Source organism: Pezoporus wallicus, unplaced genomic scaffold (assembly GCF_028554395.1).
Source record: "Pezoporus wallicus isolate ANWC-B61680 ecotype Strahan unplaced genomic scaffold, APGP_CSIRO_Pwel_v1 contig_3710, whole genome shotgun sequence".
Classification (NCBI taxonomy): Eukaryota; Metazoa; Chordata; class Aves; order Psittaciformes; family Psittacidae; genus Pezoporus; species Pezoporus wallicus.
The window spans coordinates 4,560,785-4,586,359 of NW_026640315.1; the positions used below are offsets into that span (position 1 = coordinate 4,560,785).

The following is a 25,575-nucleotide window of genomic DNA, read 5'->3' on the forward strand; positions in this document are numbered from 1 at the left end:
CCTTCTGCTGGAAGAGGTTCTGAATAGATCTAGCAAAGGTTGGTTGGAGAACACTTCATACTAAGAAAGTTTCTGGCTTTCAACAGGACGCTGCTAATTCACCTCACTCAGCGTTCTCAAAGTGACTAGGATCCTCTAGATTAGCTGCTGCCTTGCCCTACTTTCTTATATTAGTTCCCTTCTTGCCCAATAATCTGACCATCAGCTTTTGGTGAGAATGTTTGGTAACAGAACAGAATAGGTTTCCAGTAACCCATTGTGCAATGACAATGCCATATGCTGAATGCAAGCAAGCCAAACAAGCACCACCTCAGAGTTCTGGTTTTTTTCTAAATTAGGAGAAGAACTTTGATTTGATTCTTTGTCTTTTATTGTATGAGCGGACTAGCTGTCCCTCCTGGCTGGCAGGAAGCGGTGCTGTGTTCCAAGAAGCCGCTGTGCTTCTTTTCACAAGCAACTAAGCACTTCTGGTAGTTTTCAGTCATGATAGTAGCACTAGTTCCTCTTCTTAAAGCAGTTCAATTTGTGTTTTGAGAGTGTGGACAGGAGAGAATATGCTTCAACTACTCAAATATTATTTGTGGTGACAAGCTGGGTTGGAGAATTGGAAAAGTGGAGAGTGTTTCAGCCCTTAATTTCCTGTGGAAAGTTTCAGCTGAGGAAGCATTGAATTTTTGGTTTCTCTTTGCTGTCAACATGGTAGAGGTCAATAATAGCCTGAACAGATCTAAGAATTGACCAAAAGTCTGGGAAACAAACTGAATAGAGGCAGTTTCAGTGCACAACCCATTTTTCAGGCAAGTTTTCCTGCACTCTGAGGGGAAAGCAAGACAGGGATTCACCTGGTGATGTGAAATGAAGACTCATCTGAATAAAAGACTAAAACTAGCTGGAAGTTTTCCATGTCTGAGAATGAAAGGCGCATCCATTCCTGAGGCAACTTTGAAGACAATGGCTCTCCAGGTTCTCTCTCTCAAACTGGTTTTAAATTGGCACCTGATTTTGTGTACATCAGCATTAAGGCATTTCCTTTGTGTTTCTTGGCCGTGACCAGACTTGAGCTGACTTTACTGACCAGATCCCTGATGTGGCCTTCATGGCCCATTGTGCTCTCCAAGAAATGCTGATCCATAGCAGCTATGGGAGAACATGCACATTCCTAACTGGCATTCTCCCACTCAAAGATAGCTCAAATTCAGACAAATCTGAACAACTGTGATGATATTCACTTAATACATATAAAAGTTGTTGCCATAAAATGCAGCCCACTTTCCACCAGAAATCTCAATGGGAAAATCCAACTATTTCTATTTCCACTCATAAGCCTTAACCAGCTGTTTGACTGTTAATGAAAATCCTTGTAGTTTTCCACAACTGAGTGAGAACTCTTTCCAGGAGTGGCCTGTGGTGAGATTTCTAACGCACTCTTGCTTTGGATGGACTAAGAATATTAATCTTCTCATGGCATTTTGTCAGCACAGGTTTCTATTCCTGAAAGAAAGGAAGCAATTGGTGCCTCCTGCAAGAAAAACAAGAAACCCTCAAACAACTTCTGTGCGTTTCAGGTCTCAGAAAGATTTGATTTAGACTTTGTCAATGGGAATAAGTAATTAGTGCTTTACTTTATCTACATGAGTCTGTTTGAATCGAGTCGACTGATTGGTGCAGCAGAGTTTTGGATGGAGGTGCAGTTGCCCTGGTAACAATCGCGAGTGAAATCAGAACCTTTTGAACAGCCAGTGGAATGTGGTTCTACTTGGATGACAATAGGTCAAAGCATTTTAATGGGTAAAAATGTAATCCAGTACAATAGGATTTATTGCCACTATGTCATCAGATTGACACTATTCCTGCAAATTCTTTAGCTTGTGACAGACTTCAACTGAAATCTGTTTAGTGGAAAAACTTGTAAAATGCCATTAATCATTTTGTTTTTCAAATCAACCAAAAAGTCTGTGTGTCTCAGGGGGGTTAGAAAGAGTATCTTCCAAGTGAGTGAAATTCAACCTCTCTGCACAAAGCCCTAATGAATGGCTGTTCTGGACACAATAAATGGTTCTAAGAACTAAAGGCTCATTTCTGCAGGGTGCTGAGTACTCTGCTCCAAGTCTATTGGAGAACTTTTGCACTTGCTTAATTTTACACTAACAAAATAGTTTCCAGTGATTTCCTAGGATAATTATTCATGCTCTTAAACCTGATTGTATTTGCTGACAGACAAGACCTTGCAGGATTAAGTCCTAAACCAACAGTGAAAGAAAAGATTCCCTGTTCAGTATGGCAAGGGCATGGGGCAGTATTTCATCCTTTCTGCTGACATTTTTCCAGCTTCTGCAATAACAATCCTTTTATTCTGAAGGATCCCAGAGTGCTGTCCCAGCTCCTGAAGTGCAGCCACAGCTGCGAGGAGCAGCAATGCAGAACATCAGGACAGGAGAATATGTTGCCTGCAGCTTTAAGGGAATGTCAGATTAAGGTGCCAAAGTCTGCCCCTCTATCCAGGAGCTAAAAGCATAGAAGGCTTGGCCTCCTTTGGGATGTCAGTAGGGGAACTCTGTCATACAAAGACCTCTAGAACCACCTGGTTTGGTGATGAAATGGCCCTTAACATTCATTATAGGCCCACTGAACCTTCTACTAACTTTCCTTTCCAATAGATGGATGTCATTCTCATTCATTTCCCTCTAATATGAAAAGCAGGTTCTCCTCAATCCTGTGCTTGGTACCATGCATATCCTTTCATTGTTGTTATGAGGCTTTTACAACAATAAAGCTTCAAGCTAGTAAGTATTCCTCTCTTTGGAATTATTATATAGCTATGAAGAACAGTTGAGCCAGACAATGACACAAACCTGTTTCTTGTCTTCCTCAATGGGAAATGGGCTTTGAGTTTTGTGAGGACGTTCATAAACAGCCAAGGGTGTGTAAGGCAAAGAATGACCTCAAAGCTGAGTTTGACACAGGAGAACAAAGCGATCTCAAATCCTGATTTGAAAAACACCCCGAGACCAAATCAATGGCATAATATCATAATTATCAACACGCGTCATGATGTTGCTGGAACCCACTGGCTGCTTCTGCCTTGAAACGCAAGTAAACACAAGCTCCTCTCCTAATTGCCGTGCAGCTGTCAAGCTCCGTAAATGATGTTTGTGCTGGCAGTAGCTGGGAGATAACTTCATCTATCTAGCATTCATATGGACTGGAGTTGCATCCTTGCTTCTTTCCGTGGGATGTTTTGTCACATTATTGTTTTCAGATTGCTTTCCCTTTGTTACAGTACTTCTGGCTTCCTTCCAGAACCTTCTAGGTTACTTTTTAGTCTCCTTAATCTGTACTTTCTCTCCTGAGCCTAATCAGCCTTGCAGTTGCTCCCACACTAAGACACCCAAGCGGTGTGGCTCGCTTTTTCTGTGGGAAACACCACTTTGTGTTTTTCACAGACTTCATTCCCTGAAGATCTTTTCATTATGAAGTGAATACAGCTTAGCACTGTGCAGAATGTTCCTGAGGAAGAATGCCACCAGCCCAAGCTCATGTGATTTGGAGCCTGTCAGGCCGTGGCAGTGATTTGAGGTTTAATTAATCGCCTACGGATTTGTGTGACTTTTGAATCCCTCTGGCTTCGTGGCGGGAGAAAGTGATGCTTTTGCTCAGTTTTACACAGTGAAAAACAAGAGTCAAAACAAGCCAGGGAAAATACAGGATAAACATCTTCCACTTAGGCTGTCTGTAGCACTTTTGAACCTGATTTTAGTGACTAATCCTTTATCTAACTCCCAATTATTCAATCTGGATCAGGGGACACTGAAAGTAAATATCAAACCAGAGAGCGAAATTCTAGGTAGGCATATTTCTGTCTCTGTTGACAGCACCCTGTGGTGTTAATGTATAACAAACAAGAGAGCCATTTGTTCCACAGGTCCATAGCACCTATGAGAGAAAACAGAGAAGTTGCTTCTCGGACCAATCTTTGGGAATTGCTTTGGCAATAAAGGCAACTGTGCTGTAGTTTAGATATCTTTTTTCATGAGTGTTGACATTTGTAATATAACAGATTTTTATTTGATGTATTTTTGTTAACATCACCGTGATAAGATCTGCTCCCTTGTTCACAGTGTTTGCCTTTGAGAAGTAAAACAGGAAAAACACGGCTGACTGAGCAGGTTCATGACAAACATCTTGAAATGAGCTGAACCTTCCCATAAGTAGCTCCTTCAGTCAGTCATGCTGCTGAGTGAAAAGCTTCCATGCAAAGGGCATCCACAGGGGCAGAGATCACGGGCAGGGAGGGAGGCAGAGGCAGCCCCTATGCGCTGGAAGACAAAAAGTCCTATGTAAAACCCCCTAAATTCACTCTCTTTATTAAAGGCAACATATATATATGTATTTTTTAAACCAATTGATATTTTGCACAAAAAAATAATGTATTGGCTTTCCCTGAGGCAGCTGAAGGGGTTTCTGATTTCATTAATTCATTATGATGGGACTGAGAAACCAGTTTGTAGCATTCTTCCAGTGGGTCATTGTAAAGCCTTCAGCAAGTACTGCACCTCTCTGGCTCCAGTCTCAGGAAGATTTGAAGCAGGCTTAGGTTCATTCTTATTGTATGCTTATACTGAGAAGAGTCTTAAGAGTTAAGCACTGAATATGTCTCCTACATATGGTTTTGGATGGAGTGGAGAGGAAAAACTTTGTGTACGGAGTCATAAATGATGAGTAAAGTTTACCCCATTAAATAGTTGATGTGGACCACCATTAAAGAACAGGCACAGACATAAATGAAACTCAACTCTGATTCAGGAGGAATGTTCCCATCTTTAGAGGAATGGGTAACTTATCTAATGGTGATTTAAGGGTGAGGGAGGAGGGACAAGGTTTAAGAGGACATTCTGCCTATATTCATGTGTCTTAAAATATCAGTTGCTGCGTCCAAAACCTCACTCAGGTGATCAGGAATAAGCTGTGGTACAGCTTCAAGAGACCAGAAACGGAGTTGTGCAACCCATACACTGAGGTAACCATAACATTCTTCAATGTATGGCCCAAGCACACACATGATTTTCCACTTCCACATTATTTTAGTTATCTGACTTGCAAAACACCACATACTGTAAGTTAGACCATTGAACTTGGGAGGAGAGGGACAGTTGAAAACCAGAGTGGCCAACACCATGCTGAGTGTACTTTCTGCATAAACAACTCCTGAGTTTCAGGGTAACGTGCCTTTCCAGATCACATGCAGCCATGCTGAGACAGGGGCTCCTGAGGATGTATGCACAGAGCCCCAGCCATCTGCTCTGCAAGGTGTTGAAAGTCATCTCTGAAAGAAGCATCCCCTTCCCAGATTTCCTATGGACCTCAGTGGAGTTAAGTAACAATATGGAAAGTCAACATTCTGCCAAAGTCTGTGAACCAAAGCAAATGAAGGTTTTAAAAAGCCCTAGTTCCTTAGAAAGTATTGCTGTAATTCCAGCAAGCCCAGCCAACTCCGAACAGCAGTGATGGATACTGCCTGCGGTGATACTGAGAAACCCAGCAGCTAGATCTGATCCAAAACAAGAAATCAAAGACATCCCCTTTGCTGAGTTCAGGAGGGTTTGGATCAGGCCTCTGATCTCTGAAACCATTTAATATATTTCACAGGCTTCTTAAAAGTGGTAACATACATAGCTCCACAAATGTGGAAGCGTGTTCTGGTTTGGATGGAGAAGCTAAAACTCGGGATGCCATGTAGGACTATGGGCCTTGGCTAAGCAGCTCCAGCCATAGGAGCTGTGTGGTATCCTCTATTGGACTAGAGAGTAAATCATATTTAGACATATTAGGGGTAGGCTTCCACTATGTCTATATTCACAAAAGAGTTCTAGAAAGCTGCTCAGAGAAGCAAATAGTGATTCTTGACCCTGATAATGATTGATAAATGAACTTCTTGAAGCCAGCATTTGATTGTCTGGATTGCATGTGGCAGTGTCAGTCACTGAATTTTCTGGTGCTACTCCTATAAAGAAAGAAGCACTGATATATTGTTTGACTTGATCCTTAGCTAATGTTTATCTCAACCTCTTTGATTTGGGAATCAAAAGCTGAGACAGCAAGTTTTTCTGTGGCATTTTCTAAAACATTAGGTCATAGTGGTTGTGATTCATTTTATTTACATGTTTGGATTTTTTTCCCTGTCTCACATTTCCTCGAAGAACTTGTGCAAAATGCTATTTTCACTGCATTAGTTTGGAAAATGCAAAGCCTTTGGCGATTTAATTGCCATTTGGGATATTTTATTAGGTGGGATGAGGCAGCTTCTGAGTATTAGAGTGGAATTCCTGCTGAGGTCAGGAGCTGAAAGCTGAGATCAGTAGAAACTTGCAAGTGCTGCTGTCTGCCCTGCATAGCCCTTAGAAGTGAGTAAGTGGTGTCAGGCTACCTCTTAGGGAACCTTCTACTAGGACTGGAGAAAAAAATCTAATGAAAAAATCAGAGCTCCTCAGGCTTCCTACTCACATCTATCTCCTCTCATCTGTTGAACAGAGCTTACTCATGCTGTTAACTTGGGATTCTGTTTTATTCTGTTCCTTACATGAAATACAATAGCAAGGCATCTGATCCAAACTCCACTGACACCAGCACAAGGCTTTCCATTGTGAAAGCTGCAGCCTGTTGAATTGGCAGGATTAAAACTCGCACAGGCAATACAAGGCATTCTCTGCTCTTCACATAACCCTTTGCTTAAAACCAAATAACCTTTTCTTCTCCCAGTTGTTTTGCTACTCACAGAGAGCTGCAGGACCAGGGAACACTGAAGTACATAGGACTGCAGGAGGTAACTAGTGCCACGAGCCCTGGACCTGTATCTCTCTTATTCTACAGATGTACCTGAATAAATAGCACAACTGGAGAGACAGTGGCTCCGTGTTCTCATGTCTCAGTGCCCTTCCCTGGATTCTTGGTTTACAATGTTCTCCAGAAAACAGGAAAAAAAGGAGTACGCTCTCTGCCTCAGGAAGTGGTGTAGCACAAGGTGACGTCAAGGAAATGGGCCCTGAGGCTGGAAGAACCCTTTTAGTATATCAGCTCCTGCCTGCCCCCAAAATCCTATGTTATTAATAACCTGATATGTTTTGAGAAGAGATATAACAGCACTGAGTCGTGGCAAATTACAGGGCTAAGGGTGTTGGCTCTGTTACATGAAAGTGGTCAACATTATCTAATCTGATTCCATCATTGTTCATGACCTGCCACTTACCTATTGTTGAATACATTATGATATTACATCATGTCTATTAAGAGCTGCAACAAACTGTTCTACAGCTCCTTGCCAACAAGATCTGGTGGAAAAGTTCCTCGAAGAATTTCTCTGTGCCTCTGTAGGCTAAATGTAATCCATAAGGTTCAGTGTGTGGAGAAATCATACTGCACACATCTGCAGAGCTATTGACATTAACCTTCACTGTGCATCAGTGCAGACATCAGCGTGTGAGGAGAGGAGGGAGGAGGAAATGAGAATTAGTGCTAACTTTTGCATTCAATTGCTTCATACCTAACTTCCATTAAAGCTCAGGGGGTTCTGTCTGCTGAAGTGAGGAATGTGTATGCTACTGGTTTCTGAAGGAAGAAGACTGGCTATAAATTAGATCTTTTCTGCTATTCCATGTCTGTGTGTCAGGTAGATTTTCAGTTCGAGGATGTGTACTGGCTATACCACTACAAGGGGTTGAGCAGGAGCAGAGACTCTTTCAGCTCAATACCAGAATGCAAATGGCTCAAAGCTGGTGGGAAGAGAACCAGAAGGGGGATTTTGAGGATGGAAGAGACAGTGGATCCAGCTACCCCATTGCAGGTGTGGGCTGTGCTAGGTCACCTTTGAGCCCCAGGGATCCCAGTTCTGCTCTAAGGCAGGCTGAGATAGGCATCGTGCTGCCAAGTGCACACTGTGTCCAGCCACCTCGGTACAGGAGCTGCTGAGAGCTGAGGGTTAAAAAAAGGAAAAGAGTCCTGAGAGTCGACAGTTTTAAGTTTCACCCCTGCCAAATTGTCTGAGACAAAGAATGGCAGTGAGGCCCGAAATCAGGAGTTTCAAGTTGCCAGCACTTTCCATTTCTTATGGTATTTCAGTGTTTCCACTGCTTGTTCCTGGCTAAAGCCAGGCAGTGCATACAGCGTGAATAAATTACAATAGACATTTTCAGCTTTCTACAGATTTGGGGACTTGCTCGGAGTGGTAAAGCAGGGGGCTGGTTCGCTTTTAACCTGTCCTGTGGCTCCGAAACAGGCAACAGCCTTCGTCCAGGAGCGCCTTCCAGAGTCTGTCTTCTCAAACTTAAAGGGTCAAACTTCTTTCCTTTCTTTACTTGTTTGAAGGAGATCTGGTTTCACTTAGATGAATTAAATGTCAATGTATCTGTTCGTGTGAGTTGCTCCAGTGTAGACTACAGCACTATTGCATGACTTGAAACTCTGTGCAGAGGTCTGCTGCTCTGTGCTATTTATGTCTATCTTTTAAAATGTGTAATGATCAAACACTTCTATATTGATACTTTAGGTCCTGTCTCTGTATAGAGGAATTGAATAAGAAGTCTATGAAATATCCTTTTCCTCCAGCTTTGAGCTTAGTCTATTCAAAGTTGTCTTTTAACTCTGTATTTGCAATCTGCTGCTGTGGTAAGACCTAGATACACAAAAGGATGGAGAAGAAGGGTGTTAATTGTTAGGTGATGCTTGCAAAACTGTGTGTCATGGGAACCCCTCTCCTCCACCCTTGCCTCCTAGAGATCTGGCTCTAGGTTCAGTCTGCATTCCCCTTTCCCTTGTATAGATGCCCTTTAGTCATTTATGGGGATCTGAGCTGAGATGGGGAACATTAAATACAACAACCCCCCACTTGTAACATAAAGCTGTGCTTACCAGGCTCTCAGGCATGACCTGTTAGAGATGAAGAATATCAGACCCTTTCTGAAGCTGTGAACATCATTGTGCTCTTTGTTTTGCCAGAGCAGACAAGTGAAAATGTTCACACCATAAAGATAAGTCTATCTTGTGAGGAAAATCAGACTCACAAGCCAAGCAGGCAGTAGATTTACAAGCAGAAGCCCTGAAGCACACCCTATCAAACACCTCCCTGGGCAGTTGTGTGGTGCCATGGTATGAGATACCAGCGATGAATCATAATGTGTGCCAGCCCTGCTCTGGGGATTAGGGGTTGCATACTGGAAGCAGAAAGACTGGCTGCAAGTATTAGAAGTTAGGTCCCTTTGCAAAGAGTGAAAGGAGGAAGGAAAAAAGAAGGAAGGAAGAGTCTCACTGCTGTCTTACAGTAGATTTATTTAGGTTTTGTGGGTGGTGGTGTGTTGCTTTTTTTTTTTTAAAGGAACAAGTATTTGAGCAAATTCCAAAGCAGTTCAAAAGGTTTCAACTTGTCACATTTCTGGTCTCCGAGCTGAAAGTCTTCCAGGGTTACACAACAATGACTAAAACTGGAAACCTTTCAGACCATTTCCAAAGCGAAGCAGGAAACTGAGGTGACTGCTAAACTGACGCTAGAAAGAGAGATCCACTGCCATGTGTGTGGGGTTAGAGTGAGAGTACCCAGCTTCACTTGGAGGTTTCGAGTTGTTTTCTTTTTGATTTCATCTCAGAACGGAATTGTTCTGGAACCCAGATCTTCACATTGTTTTGCTTAATGTTTTACAAACAGGCTGTTGACTGAAGTTGTCACTGAACAAAAATTTACCCCTGCTTGTTTACATAATGGGAAAATATAGTCATAAAATGGGTGTAGCAACAATTTGGTAGGTATTAAGTTAAGGTACAATATGGGGATTATCCTCATAAAACACTGAGCCCTAAACTCAAACGATCAAGATTAACTTGACAGTTGCATTTAGGAATTCTTTAAAAGCTAAACGTGATGCTTAAGGCTTTTAAGTTGCTGTTGTTCTGAGCAAGTTGATGAAAATCAAGAGTTCCAGGTCTGGAACTCTTCTGGAACAGGTTGTTCATCTGGAACAACCAGATGAAAATGACAAATGCAATAAAAAGCCTTTCTTTTGCTAGTGTTGGCTTTGTGGTAGCTCTTCACTGGGTATAAGTAGGTGTTAGGTTTGTTCCTCTTTCTGCCACTGCACTGCTTTATGACCTTTGAAATACATGTCTAATTGGGGTGAAGTTTTCAAAGGTACCCATCTGGGGGGTCACTGTGCAGACCCCATGAACACAGGGCTCTAGAGCATCTCTCTGAGCATGTTTCAGTATCCAGCACAGTGAAATCCTAGCCTTGGCTTTGATAATTAGAATATGTGCTGATTTTGTGAACTCTGATATATATGTGCTTTAGAAAAACATCTGGACCCTCTCTGCCGTTTAATCAAATGAAATCTTTGAGATTTGTCTTCCTTCTATCCTGCCTAGCTTCACTGCTCCCCTTCTATCTCTAACCAGTTCTTATTTGGGAAGGGAAATACATTTATCTGTTTATAAGAATGATTAGCAAAAGCACTGCAAACTTCAGCACGCTTCCTCCTCTGAACAACAGAACAGTGTGCAAGAGGAGGCACATGATGTGTACAAACATGCCCAGAAAGAAAGCGGAATAAAGCCCATGGAAAGTAAAAGCGAGACACAAAAGGGCAAGGGTTCGTGTGTTAGTGTTAGAGGAAGGTGAAAACGCTTCCTGGCAACATCTGAGAATCATTTGCAGCAACCGATCCATGAGCTTTAGTGAGTAGAGAATGTTTTAAATCCTTCCCCACCCCCTTTGTTAATCTTTACCAGGTAGTAAGACCTTTAATGTAATTCGTATGGTGTTTGGAGGGATGGGTGAAATGTTTCCATTTGAAAACGAAGGAGTTTGCCGTGGCTCTCAGATTTAAGTTCACAAGTCTGGTTGTAAGTCTGTGGTCTTCTCCCCTTTAAAATTTGGTAATAATAATAGTATAATAATAATAACAATAATAGTCTTCAGGCTGTTCTGCAAAAGTCAGTGTGTCCCAGTAGCGAGAGTGATGAACTTCATGGCCTCAGTACCTCTTGCTTGGGATAGGAAAATCCTATTCCTGTTTGAAAGTGTCCCCATGAAGGAAGGACAGCTTATAACACAGATTTACATAATTCAGAAACACTGGAGGATGGGGTTTTAGGCTTAAATGTTCTGAGCAACATCAGACAATGTAAAAGAGTTATTAATTATGATGTATGAATATTATTGTACTTGAGAGACTTTCAGAGAGAGCCTGGAAAGGTTCAGAGCTGGCTTACTTACCTTAAAGCACACCCAAAATACTGGGCAGCCTTTTTAGGTGGTTTTGAGTGGCTGAGGAGACTTATTTCCTAAAACTTCAAAGTACATTTGGGATTTTAGGTCATCTGGGGCACGTCTCCACTGTGCAATGCCAAATGACTCTGAGCAATCCAATTTTCAACATGGAGAATGTTTAACTCAGATCCTGAGAGCAGCATATGGCTGTTAGAGCAATATATGGCTGTAAGCGTTGATCTTCATTAATTCTTTTTTACCCTATCCAGCTGCAGGGCTAGGTTATTTGGTCCTGGTTTAGGAAGTTCTGCATCACATCCCTTCCTTATTACGGACATTCTGATTGTTCTGCAAGATCTAATCTAGCATCTTACTACATAGCTTCATTTATACCAGTCCAAAACTCATCATAAGCATCTATCTATTATTACAACCTGTACTTAGGAGTGACTCTAAGTAGAGTCAGAGTTCTTAATGCAAGATGCCTCACAATGAAAGTCATCTCCTATGTGTGACAGACTACTGTAAAGTCAGAGTGGACTTTGCTGCACGGCTGCGTGTGTGGCAGCCCATGATTATTCCCAGCACCAACAAAACCTAACGATGGTGCCAGAAAAACACCACTTTTGAAACATGATGATTTGCTGATGGCAACAGCAGAGAGTGGAAGCAGCTCAGTAGTCCTTGATTCATGAACTGTTTAGTCCCTTTTAGAGTCCCAGGACATTTGTGAGTATTTTCAAGGAACTCTAGTTTGAACCAGTCAATAAGAAAACCAGTCTAAGCCCAAGTATGGTTTTTATTTAAGCTTATATTGACTCCTGATTACAATTTGCTTCATTTTCACACCTCACATTATGAGGTTCTTAAAAAAAATAACTCAAGAGTTTCCAATTTTTTGTTTGTTATGAAATATGACTTGTAAAATGTTAGGTCAGGAGTCTTCAGTAGACTAAGGCTACACTGTTTGTTTAAAGCTATGAGTGAAGCAAGTCATATGAATGTTTCCAAAGAGTCTCTTCCAAAAGTATTTTTGGAAACATTAATGTTGTGTTTTTTAATGAAGGCCACATTCTGAGGCTACGCCACCATATGTCACATTCATTTCTGCCCTGGAAAAAAAGAGAAAAGAAGACCAAAAAAAAGAAAAGAAAAAAGAAATGGAAACTATGTTTGGCTTTTAAGTGTTTTTGGAATAATGTCTATGCATGCTTGTCATTGTTCCTTGGATGAGAGAAGAGTTCTCGGTCTGTTAATCTAGTCCATCCAATATATATTACACTCTATGGGCCTGACTCTCCTCTGCCTTGAAGTGTGTGCAGTCATTTCGACTCAAGCAAAGTGAATGAAGAGCTGAGGAAAAAGACTACCGCTAGGAAAGTTTTTTTCTTTCTAAATTCATTTTCCATGAATCTGTTGGCTTCATTGTAAACCTACATCTGAACTTTTGTCAGCTGAACCCAGCTAAAAAACGGGAAAAGTACTTGTCATTTTTCCATTGCAAACTTACAGTTCTTGGAAGAATAATGACAGTTTTACCTCAGGAAAAAGAAAAAAAAAGGAGGAATTTAGCTTATTTTCTTCAGAGGTGTCAGTTAGAAGCATGGCGTTTGCAAAGATGTTGGGTTGTCCTGGCTGTGTCCCCTATCACTTCTGACTTGGCAATGTTCGTGTGTTAGCGCTTGGGATATGGTGGAATGAGCTGAAGACCTGCAGGAAAAGGCATTTGCCTTTTTCAGTGCTGTATCCTAGAAGTAATTCATAAGCGTCCTGTAACTGATTATTTCAGCTGAGTCTTTCCTTTCTTATTGGATTCCTGTTGATGAGGTCTCAGTTTCTAACATAAGTTCTTGTTATTAGTCACTAAACCTATAGCCCAGCACTTCGTACTGCTGAAGTTCATCTGGTTGCAATCTGCAAAGACATCCCTTCTTTCTCTGCTCTGACAGAGGAATCTCCTCATTCACATCACTTCCTAAATTTGTGTCATCCACAGATTTTATTAACGTGCTGCATGTTTGTTTCAAACCCATGAATAAAAACGTAAATGCTTTTAGGCAGCTGGGTAGTTTTTGTTTGTTTGCTTTAAGGAACGATTTGAGAGGATTTGCAGGACCTCAGAGGTGTTTCTTTCTCATTTCAAATGTAAATACTTTGCTACAAATGGAACAAATATGTTTTTGTAGCACTGGCCCAGGAAAGCTCAATTCCACGACCAGCTTTTTCTGGGCAGTATCTAAACAAATCGAATGATGAATGATGGAGTGTTTTATACATTTTCTGGTTGAAAAAAATTAGCACTGGATGTGCTAGCCATGCTACTGAAGTCTTATATCTAAATGAAGGTGTTCTACAGGGCATTTCTTCTAATGGAGAAAAACAAGCAAACATGCAACAAAGAAATCATTAATGACCTCAACTATTTCAATGAGAACCTTAACATGAGCCGGCTTCAGTGTGCGCTCGCAGCCCAGAAAGCCAACCGTATCCTGGGCTGCATCAAAAGGAGCGTGACCAGCAGATCGAAGGAGCTGATCCTGCCCCTCTATTCTGCTCTCGTGAGACCTCACCTGGAGCATTGTGTGCAGTTCTGGTGTCCTCAACATAAAAAGGACATGGAACTGTTGGAACAAGTCCAGAGGAGGCCACGAGGATGATCAGGGGACTGGAGCACCTCCTGTATGAAGACAGGCTGAGAAAGTTGGGGCTGTTCAGCCTGGAGAAGAGAAGGCTGTGTGGAGACCTCATAGCAGCCTTCCAGTATCTGAAGGGGGTCTACAAGGATGCTGGGAAGGGACTCTTCATTAGGGACTGTAGTGATAGCCAACGGGTAATGGGTTAAAACTTAAACAGGGGAAGTTTAGATTGGCTATTAAGAGGAAGCTCTTTACTGTAAGGCTGGTGAGGTACTGGAATGGGTTGCCCAGGGAAGTTTTGAATGCTCCATCCCTGGCTATGTTCAAGGCCAGGTTGGACAGAGCCTTGGGTGACATGGTTTAGTGTGAGGTGTCCCTGCCCATGGCAGGGGGGTTGGAACTGGATGATCTTAAGGTCCTTTCCAACCCTAACTATTCTATGAGTCTATGATTTGGCTAACTTTAAGAGGGTTCATGCCATTCCTGTGGCTGTTCATGAGAACCCATCCAAATCTGAATGTTCACCAGAACGTCAAAAGAGATACTTGCAGTGAGTTCACCACAAAGGGTTTTGATTTCTGTTTTCATCTCCATACTAGATGTTTGGTTTGATAGGGACATTTCTAGCTAGTTGAGTTTCTAACTGCCTCATATTTCCAGCCTTATGTTTTTGAGCCGAGTTGCTTAATGAATGTCAGAGCCTCCAGAAAATTGCTTGTGATGGCCACAGAGTGAATGTTTATTCAGATTTGGTGTTACACAGTTCTGGCATACGGAATTCAAACAAAAATGAACTTTTTCTTCTATTATTTCATAGATTTCCAATGACCAAAGGAAACAAATAGCCCCTGGGACGGACAAGTCTGTTCTGCAAACTGATGCCACGAGGCAGAGATGAGAAAGATGACTGAGCAGCGTGGTTGCTATAGGCCTGTAAACACACAGGGAAATAAGATCAGTTACCAAGGCACTTGTCAAGAAAGCCCGGAAAAGGGGATGAAAAGATTGCAGAAGCGGTTTCTCCACAAGGATGGCAGCTGCAATGTGTACTTCAAACACATCTTTGGGGAATGGGAGAGCTACGTAGTGGACATATTTACCACACTGGTGGACATCAAGTGGCGCCATATGTTTGTGATATTCTCGTTGTCGTATGTTCTTTCATGGTTATTCTTTGGACTGGTCTTCTGGCTGATAGCAATCCAACACGGAGATTTATTCAATGATGAAGAAATAACCCCCTGTGTTGCAAATGTCCATAGTTTCACAGGGGCATTCCTGTTCTCCCTTGAAACCCAAACGACCATCGGGTATGGTTACCGCTGTGTTACAGAAGAGTGCTCCGTCGCAATCCTCATGGTTATCCTGCAGTCAGTATTAAGCTGCATTATTGACACCTTCATAATCGGAGCAGCCTTGGCTAAAATGGCCACAGCTCGAAAAAGAGCTCAAACCATTCGTTTCAGCTACTATGCTGTTGTTGGCCTGAGAGATGATAAGTTTTGCCTCATGTGGCGCATTGGTGATTTCCGGCCAAACCACATGGTTGAGGGCTCTGTACGAGCTCAGCTCCTGCGCTACAAGGAAGACAAGGAGGGGAGAATGACAATGGAATACAAGGACTTGAAGTTGCTAAATGACCAGATCATACTTGTTACGCCAGTGACCGTCGTACACGAAATTGATAGCGAGAGCCCCTTGTATGGTCTAGATCGGAAAGCTCTGGCCAAAGACAGCTTTGAAATCTTGGTCACATTTGTCTACACGGGTGATTCAACGGGAACTTCACATCAGTCAAGAAGCTCGTATGTCCCCAGAGAGATTCTTTGGGGCCATAGGTTTAATGATGTCTTACATGTAAAGAAAAAATACTACAAGGTGGATTGCTTACAGTTTGAAGAGACCACAGAGGTTTATGCTCCTCACTGCAGTGCCATGCAGCTGGATCGAAAAGAGCAAGAATGGAACCGAATTGAGAAGACGCGGGAAAAAGAAGCAGAGACATCAGCACTGGAGATCAAGCCATTCAGTACCGACCGAACATCATTTAGTGCAGTTGCCCTCATCACCAGCTGCGAAGATCCAGAAGACCCAGTGACAACTGTCAGTCAGCCTTCTGGAGAAGTTTCATATCAGAAAGCAACTGTGACCTTAAATAGGTTATCAATAGAGTCCCAAATCTAGCTTTTCACTGCAAGTAAAAGCACTTCCAACAAATTCTCCCATCATAGCTTTTAGAATGTAAACAGTGAACTCATCTGCACAAGTATTTCTATTACAAACCTCGCTGACAGTATGCCCACATTGTAATACACTGCTGAGCTGCTAAAAGGAGCTCCGTGCTGGTTAGCGTGGGTATCAGCAACAGATTAGCATTGGCACAAGAGAACAGCTTATATTTGGGTTGACTAGACAGCTACTGCACTTGAGCAAACTTACTGTAAACTTTATTACCCTGCAGGGACCGATGTTGGATGTACCCAGAGGCAGATAATGATCTAGGCAGGGAACAGACACAATGGAGTGTGCCCTCTAGGTCAGGTTTTCAAAGCTGCCTCATTTATTTGGAAAGCCAGTTCCCAATCTCTCTAGGAGGCTCTGGAACTCCCCACCATCACAGCATTACACCTCTCCAGCAGTTCAAACAAAGCCCTCATCCCAGGGTTACACTGGTGAATCTATGGGGGTGTGCTTTGTAGGAGGGAGCGAACTGAACCCAGTATTACTGGGTAGCTTTGGAAACCTGCTTACACCCTGCCTCGTCCTGTGGGAGCCACAGCGGGATCTTGCAGAGCTTTTCCCATTTCCTGTGGTGAGCCATTCCTAGAAGTGCCTCTCCCTGGGCAGCCTGAGGTAGGTGGTATGTGAGCTGCCCTGGGGCTGCATGCACAGTTTGCTACCTGCCAAACTCACTTGCAGTGTTCAGAAAGCAAAACAAGTTGACATTGAAATCAGCAAAAGCAAGTTGAGCCTCAGAGAGAAGGTGCTGGGTTTAGAGTGAGCTGTGCAATATTTTAAATCAAGTCTTTCATTTCAGAATGTCAGCCTTTGCTTTTCTCTTTTAGTGTATTACGCTTCTTTAAAAGGACAGTGATCAATCTGGAGACCAAAGAGTGTGATTTTGTCAGAAGGAAATACTTTCATTCCCCTGAAATAACTGTGTTAAAATGATCCTTCACAGACAAATTCAACATATTCAGCTGTCATCTCAATAAGGCAAAAAAGGAGAATGTCAACGTTTGGAAGTTACCTGTGACATGGAAGTTCCACGCTCTGCACATCTCTGTGCTTACTCAATAAGCAGTATCTCATCGTGCTTTTTTTCCCTTGATGATTATGGTTCATTTGCATTGTATGTAATTATAATGCTAATGTAAAAGTAATTATCTCTGAATTTGTGGTTACCTAAACTGGAATTTAGCTCACCTGACCTCAGCCCTCAAGAAATCAAGTGTTTGCCTACCTATTGAGGTCTCTGTGCTCACTGGAACTCTTCCTCTGTCTTCACAGGGGACTTTACCCCGTTTTGCTTTGGCTTTTTAGGGAGCTGAAGGCAACAGGATGTGTTCATCCTTCTCTGTTTATCGTTGAAAGAGATGAGATGACGGTTGTGGCAATGCTGCCTAACTTTAGGCTGCTAAAATTAGGTCTGACGTGTCACTCACATCATTCTGACTAATTAAAAGGTTTTATGAGCTCATCACAGTTAATGAAGAAAAATAGCATGCTGAATCTTTCTCCGCCTGAAATTTACTCCATATAGTAGCAATGCTGCGTTATTTTCATGTATCTTGCATTTTCTCTTTTGCTAGCACTTGATAGAAATGATGCCTTTAGGTAAAACAAAGCACATTAACAAGCCTGGGGGGAGGTGGTTATTCCAGAACTCATTAGTTAGCCAATTCTATATGCTGAATCATCAGCACCATCCATCTATAACTATAGTAGAAAACATCTTCTTGTATCCTGGATTTGAGCATTGGCAAGCATTGGGGAAATAGTCTAAAAAATGGCAAGGAATATAGGAAAATGTATAAGGGTCTCAGTACTCACATGGTGTTGGAAAAGACACCATCCGGATTGTGTAAAATAGAATATAACCTTGAAGCCACTTGAAGGAATCCATCCACACTCCTCTATCCATGAAAGATCTTGGCTGGGATACTTTATTTGATGTTGGGCACCTCACTTTGGGGAAGACATGGAACAATTTGAAGCCAATACAGAGATCTAGAAGAAATGTGAGTGAGGAAGTGGGGAAATAACTTCAGGTGTTTCAGTCCAAAAAGGGGTTAGGAAACAAAGGAACAGTTCTCAAACACAGAAATTGCAATTTAAAAGAGAGGGACAGTCTGTTATTGTATGTGGTGGGTAGGACAGGGCTTAAATTGAAACCAAAGAGATTGAAGTGAACTGGGAGCCTGCTGGAGAAGATGCCTTGTAGGAGTGATACAGGATAAGCTCTTGCCTTGAATTTTCCAACCCTGTTTTTCTGTGATCCTGATTATCAGAAAAAGGGACTGTATAGCATGAAATCTGCTTAACTGCTCACTTTGCAAGTATTTACACGTGTGTTTGTGCTTAGTTATAGAATCATAGAATCCTGGAATGGTTTGGGGTGGAAAGGACCTTAAAGCTCATCCAATTGCAACCCCTGCCATGGGCAGGGACACCTTCCACTAGAGCAGCTTGCTCCAAGCCCCTGTGTCCAACCTGGCCTTGAACACTGCCAGGGATGGGGCAGCCACAGCTTCTCTGGGCACCCTGTGCCAGCGCCTCAGCACCCTCACAGGGAAGAGCTTCTGCCTAAGAGCTCATCTCAGTCTCCCCTCTGGCAAGTTAAAGCCATTTCCCCTTGGCCTGTCCCTACAGGCCCTTGTCCAAAGCCCCTCTCCGGATTCCTCATAGGTAAAGCTACTGAGAGAGAGGAAACACTACTGAGCTGTGTAACCAAACCCCAAATAATATCACCAAAAGGTGCCCATTTCAGGTGCTGTTTGTAAAAGCAGTTTCCCTCGAGCTGTGGATCTCAGCTACTTTTCCCTCTCCATTATGTACTGTGTGAGCCTCTTGCGGTGAAAGAAATTCCTTCCTCAGAACGACTTTCCTGTGAGTGGAAGTACCAGGAATCTGATTGAGGGTTTTGTCACATGCTTCTTGGTATAGATAGATAGATATAAACACGTGAGCATGTAGAGTAATGTATGTGCTGGCGTGTAAGCCAACCGCTAACTGATGAGGGTCAGGAAGAAACTTCTCTCCTGGGCATGTTAATTCGTAACAGGCTACTATACAGTTTCTCCTACTTTTATCTTCAGCATCTGATACCAGCCAGTGCTGGAGACAGGATACTGGTTGAACCACTGGTCTCAACTTGTCTGGCTTTTTCTCTGTTTGATATTTTAATTTCATTTATCACAGTCTGTAGAATGATGGAGAGTGAAGCATGCATTGCATTTCTATGAATAAAGACTCAGAAATAAAGAACATGCCTCTACCACACACCTTGTGAGAGCACGTTTTACTTCCCTTCAGTTTTAAGCTTCCGTGCTTTATGCACTGAGAGGTCATGGAAAGATTGATAAGGTGCAGAGTAGCCTTTTGACTTTAAAAGATGCCAAATCACAGGCAAACCCACCAGGTTGTAAATACATTCAGTGGAAGCTTCTTAGCATGAACTGTGACGGATAAGGCAAATAAAGCCCTGCACACAGACATATGTACACACATCTCTGCATCCAGAACTTGTGTTCTTAACCCACATCCTCCTCACCTGGTGGAGGATCTTTGATACATGGACCAGACAGGAGTGGATGAAGGCATAGGAGGGTACACAAAACGTGCAGCCTCCTTCCATAACTATCATTTCAGTGGGATCTGATTGTGCTTTTAGCAGATGTAGTCCTTACATCGTCCTTTCCTAGGAGGGAAACATGGAATGGTTTGGGTTGGAAGGGACCTTAAAGACCATTTGGTTCCAGCCCCCTCAGTTGGAAGTTGCTCTCCCTGTTCCCGTCTTTTCCACAAAATTGTAACAACAAAGAGAAAACCCAAACCACTTCGCATTGGAATCCTGCTTCCTGATTATAGCCGCATCTTGATTATTTTCTCTTGGAAAGCAGCACTATTGTTCTGGGTCAGGATTAGTTTATGTCAAAAGGAATATAAGAAGAGATTATTATACGATTTATTTTTCCAGCTTTGCCTACCACCGTTCATTAGGGCAGTTGGCATTTCCTTCCCCTTTATCATGTATCATTCAGCGCATATTTTGTGTGAAGTTGAGTTTTAGATGTGGGATATAACATCTATCAGAGAATCAGGGAATGGGTTGGGTTGAAGGGACCTTAAAGCTCCTCCAGCTCCAACCCCCTGCCACGGGCAGGGACCCCTTCCATAGAGCAGCTTGCTCCAAGCCTCTGTGTCCAACCTGGCCTTGAGCACTGCCAGGGATGGGGCAGCCACAGCTTCTCTGGGCACCCTGTGCCAGCGCCTCAGCACCCTCATAGTAAAGAATTTCTTCCCATATCTAATCTAAATCCCTTTGTTTATCCCCTGTTCCTTACATGCTGTGCAGGAGGCCTGCCTTCAGCTGCCTGCCTGCCCTGCAGCATTGTGGTGACACACTCTCATTCCCTTCAGGAAATAACAGGTACCTTCCAGGGTATCCAAAGTGTTTGTGTGGGAAGAGAGAATTGCTTGTAAGCTTTATTTAGCTCTTAAAATCTTCACTGGTTTTGAGCTGAGAACCTGCAAACACAAAGAGTGGGTGTCTGTGGTGGGCCTCAGAGGCCCGTTTAGGGAAGCATCTGACAACAAATTCACTTCCAAGAAGACAAGAGGAAGCGTGACAGAAGTGAAACAAGGATGAAGCAAGGAGCAACTACAGTTTATGTCTGGGCTGAAAAGCATGGGTTGGTGGATCGATGGTTTCCTGGGGCTTAATGTCATAACACAGGCGCTCCTGGAGTTTAAAGCTTTTCTTGGGGTCACTCCCTGTGGTTGAGGAGGTGATGGGGAATCAGATAATCGAGCAAAACCGATGGGACGGGCAACTCCCTTTCAAGCTCACCTTGCTGAAGTTGGACTTTCTGCAGCTGTGCTGTTGCCACCCGTCCGTTGATGTTGCTCCATAGCGCAGAGTCACCTGGCACTCTCAGAAATGCCCATAAGGTCCCTACCCAGGGGGGTCCCGGTGTCTCTGTGCCCTCATCCCCGGTCCCCCCCTCGCCGCAGGCATCCCCCGCGGGCTCCGGCCGCCGGGAGCCGCCGCCGCCGCAGCTCCGCCGGGCGCGCACTTGGGCGCCACCTGGCGGCGTCCCTTGGAGCCGCAGACCCTCTGGGCTTGGGGGGGGCTGCCCGAGGGCAGCTCGCAACGGGAAAGCGCCGTGACCCGCAGGAGCTCCGTGCGCGCAGCCCCGGCTCCGTTCCTCTGTCCCCTCTGTTCCTCGCCCCCCTTCAAGGGTCAGCTTTGCCGCATTCAAATCCTGACTGTCTGGGAGGCTGCCCCCCTCGATGGATTCCCAGCCTGTCCTACACGGAACGTCAAACAGCGGTGTTATAACCGCAGCATGAGCCCAGAACCCATTACCAGCACATTCCCGGTGTTGCCTGACCGTCCTCACAAACATGGCACCAGAAGTTAGTGCTTCCTATAGCTGCCTCCTCAGGCTCAGCAGAGTAAATCAAACTCGGAACAATTTGGATTTGACGTGCGCTGCCTCCACCTGATTTATTCTATATCATTCCTCTTTATATATAGAAGCAAAAGCTGAGAGGTCGCTTGATTTGCCAGCTTAGGTATATATAGCCAGTCAAAACTGGCCACGCGCCACTAGGAACTTTTCAAATAGGGCAATGATCTATTTGTGGCCAAAGATAGTTACTTCAGGAGGTATCAGTGACAAGAAGCAAAAAGCTGCTTGTTTGTTTGGACCAGGGAACATGTGTGCGTGTGCAAAGGCAACCCTAATGTTTCTTATGTAAAACTACACACAGAAAGGCTCCAAAATAGAAATGCCTTAATAATTATCTCATATTCAGTGCCATGTCCACTTCTGAATGCACATTTTCCATTGAGCAGCTTCGTGTGTTCTCTCACGCACGGGAGTAGCTCCAATGAAACATCTGCTGAACCATCTATATCATCATCCCTCCTCACATCCTTTCTCCAGGCTCCTCTTCCCAGCGGCGTGTGTAGGAAGCTCCACAACTGTCAGGCAGCTGCTCTGCAGCGACTACTGGGCATTGTATTTGTTCCTCGTGTTTCCCCATCTTTGATCACAGAGTGTCTCTCAGACTTGCCTGACAGGGGAGGGACTATTTTGGGGCTGGTGCTCATTCGGCATGATGCCCGCTTGGTCCAGGTGCCAAAATGAGCTGATGGCCTCGATGTGGCTGTAGCAGTAGAGAGGAGACTGTCCCAGAGCCTCCTCAGCATCACTGCTCGGTGCTGCGCCTCGGTGAAATGTCTCTGTTGGGTGTTTCCAGCACTAATGTTGACTGATAAATGCTTCACTGTGGTAGCCATGAACTAAAAGGGGCATTAAAGATAGGAATTAGGCATCAATGGGTAGATCTCTTTTCAGATGTCCAAGTGGAAATCAAACAAGACCCTGGTGAATACCCAAGGGGAAACCTTCCTCACCCACTCAGGTCAAGGGCCTTACTCATGTGGAGTAAATATGACCCCACCAATCTCAATGGGAGGGTTTCCAGAGAGACCTGAAGTAGGATGTGAGTCAGGAACCAGAATTTGGTGAGTACTTTACTGCAGTTGTTGGGGTTACTCCCTGTATATGCTGATAAGAACCTCTTCAGCAGTTGCTTTTTCCATAGGCAAAAACTCCACCTTTCTTCATTTCATTTGTAAGGGTCCAGCAGGATGCTGCGCCTGAGCTGGCAACCGCCCTGTTAGAGGACCTGTAATGGGTCTCTGGGTCTTCTTTCTCTTTCCTTCCCCTTTGTCCTTCTTTTTGGAAGGAATAAAGAAAGGTAAAACCATAAAACCCAGTCCTCAGTCTCACAAAACATCCACACCACACACTTCACACACCACCTGCCATTCCCCGGCCCCCTCCAGCAAACCTATGGCTGATATGGCAAACCAAACCCCACAGACCTCCTTTGGTCTGTTCTGTACCACAGAAGTGGAAGGATAACTTAGCAAACCTTACCCTGGCGTTAGCAATCCCCAAGGAGTAGGGTGCAAAGCTCTAGCAGGGAAATCACAGCGGAGTGGAAGCCTCCTCTGTGTGTGTGTGTCTGCGTGTGTGGAGGTGGGACTGAAACAGCTCCCACCACTTTCCTTACATTAACCTTAATAGAAGGGGATGGATGGTGCCTGCCAATTCCACCTCACGTTTCATCCCTCTGAAATATGTGCACTTTCACCAGCTGTATATTCAGCTCAGGGTAATTACTATAGTGCTAATTTTACCTGAGATGATGAAAGCACTGGAACAGCCGAACCATATAAAGGGAGGAGATGCATCCAGCTGATGCAGTGCTCTGGGTCCTTTTTTGAGCGAAGGAAGTCATGCCTTTGGCTTGTAGATTTGCTCCTGAGGGAGGCTTCTCCTTACCAGTGTTCACTGAAACACAACTGAAGGCTGGGGGAGAATGAGGTCAAGGATATTTGTGCACTGGAAAATCAAAGCACTGAGCACTGAAGTGTTGCCTTCTAGTAAATTACCTTATAGAGATGAAATTACTCAAACAAACAGATCTGCTTCTTCTCTTTTCTCTCCTGTGAGAGAAGCCACTTCCAGACACCAAAAGCACAAAGATGCTTGGAAGTCTTCTGTTTCTTTCTGGATCTTCCAGAAGGATTCAAAGTCAATTGGCATTTCTAATGAAGATTCAGAACAGACACTTACTCTTATCCAAACCAGTTCAGCTTGAAACCATTACAGTGAAGTATGGTCAGAGGAAAAGCAATTTGCCAGAGCTCCGAGAGTGTGAATAATGCAATGCAAACAGCTCTCTGCAGTGCTCGCTTGTGCTTTCAAGTGTGCTCACCTTAACTGTGCCCCCATCCTGGCTTCACCCAGAGGTGCTGGGGACCAGTGTCACAGATTGGGGTTAAGGGAAGAGGAGCTGTTGGTGATTTCTGACTTGTGTAAACCTGGAGGATTGCTTTTATTCTAAGAACAGACCCAGAAGTGATCGGCATTGCTGGCCCTATCCTGGAGTCACCCAGCAGGAGGGATGAACAAAGCCAGCCCATTGTGCTCTGCTCTGGTCTGTTCTGCAAAGGGGTTTCTAGGTCACCTTTGCTGTCAGAGAGCACAAGCACCTTCCAGTCCTGGAGCAAGCAACACGCCGAGCCTCTGTTCATTCTCTTTATCTCTTTGTCTCTCGCTTGCTCTCACTCTTTGCCACATGTGATCTCTGGCCTTTGTCAAACCCAGATAGTCAGAACATGGGTGCTGCGTGTTCCCTCACCAACAGCCTCAGCAGGCATTTGGCACCCAAGTTAAGTGTGTACTTAAAGTGGAGTATGTCCCAGAGTCCTGCTCTGGTTGCTGGTCTGAGTCCTCTGAGGAGGAACATGGACTTCTTATAACCAGTCTTCTTCATGAGCTATGGACCAGTGGGAAATCACTTCACAGCACCCACAAAGTGCAGAGAGCAGTGGCTGTGGCCAGCCCAGCCTGCAGGCAGGGATGGGACTGCCCTCTCCCAGGCAACCTGCTCCCTGCAGCACCCGTGTGTCCCTTCCACCCCAAACCATCCTGAGATCCTGTGATTTTATGACTTTCCATGCTGGCTTTTTACTACTTGATGGGAAATGGCCCACTGGTTTCCCCTCCGGTCTCTGTCACAAGGTTGCTTAATAGGGCTTGGGCACTCACTCAAATATTATCAGAGGATCAAAGCCAACTTTTGAAGTATTAGGGAGATTACAAAGAAGCTTGTGGCTTCCGAGGTGCAACATTCCTTAACGCAAAACAGGGAAAAAGCCTCCTTCTGCAGCCATCCTTTCCCTCTATCTGTGCATCTTGATTAGGCCAAAACAGAGCACAAGACATGCAGTTTGGCCCGTACTTTAACGCAGGATGCCCAGGGTTGGGTGAGGAATCCATCTTCCCCTGTGCATCTGCATGAACGGAAGGCAGGATTTAGCCTGGAGGCACCAAGCTGCATCAGAGAAGCAAATAAGGAGCCCAAGATCGTGATAGCAGAAGAAAGGAAGCTGTGGCATTTACTTGCTGAAGATTATTTCCTCTCCGACGACAGCTTTTTCAAGTGACAGAGGTGTTTCAGTGGGTGGGCCTTGGAGGGCTGGTCCAAATAATCAGTCCTAAACAATCCCAGGAAGTTTAACCAACAGTTTGAGCTCGGTTTGCTTTTACTCATCTGGTCGGTTTTAGTTCTGAGGGTAACACAGAAAGGTGCCAGCTAATGGCAATAGTCTGCCTCCGTCCCAGCCCACAGGAGCTGCGAGCAGGGCTGGATGCCCTTTGTGCCAGCCATCTCCTCCTCCCACTGCCCAGGCACCGTGTCTCTTGGTCCAGCTCTATGTGCTCAGCTTGGCTTCCTGGGAAGGGAAGTGCAGGCGCGGGGGAGAAGTGATGCAGTGACGGTTGTGAAAGGTCTCAAGGCTCTTCCAGTCATGGTGGGGCTGCCCAGCACCAGCTCCATCAGCTCGGAGACCCTCTTTGGTGCACTGCAGACCTGGTGTAGGAA

At 44.2% G+C, this 25,575-nt stretch overlaps 1 protein-coding gene across 1 annotated transcript in view; it reads left to right on the forward strand.

Annotated features, from left to right (window-relative positions):
* Positions 1 to 16,507, forward strand: part of KCNJ16 (potassium inwardly rectifying channel subfamily J member 16) — a 230,093-nt gene extending 213,586 nt beyond the window's left edge. The window contains exon 2 of the mRNA XM_057418624.1: positions 14,747 to 16,507. Within this exon, the coding sequence (XP_057274607.1) occupies positions 14,779 to 16,068 (1,290 nt within the window). The 5' untranslated portion in view covers positions 14,747 to 14,778 and the 3' untranslated portion in view covers positions 16,069 to 16,507. The remainder of the gene's footprint in view (positions 1 to 14,746) is intronic.
* The last annotated feature ends 9,068 nt before the right edge of the window (positions 16,508 to 25,575 follow it).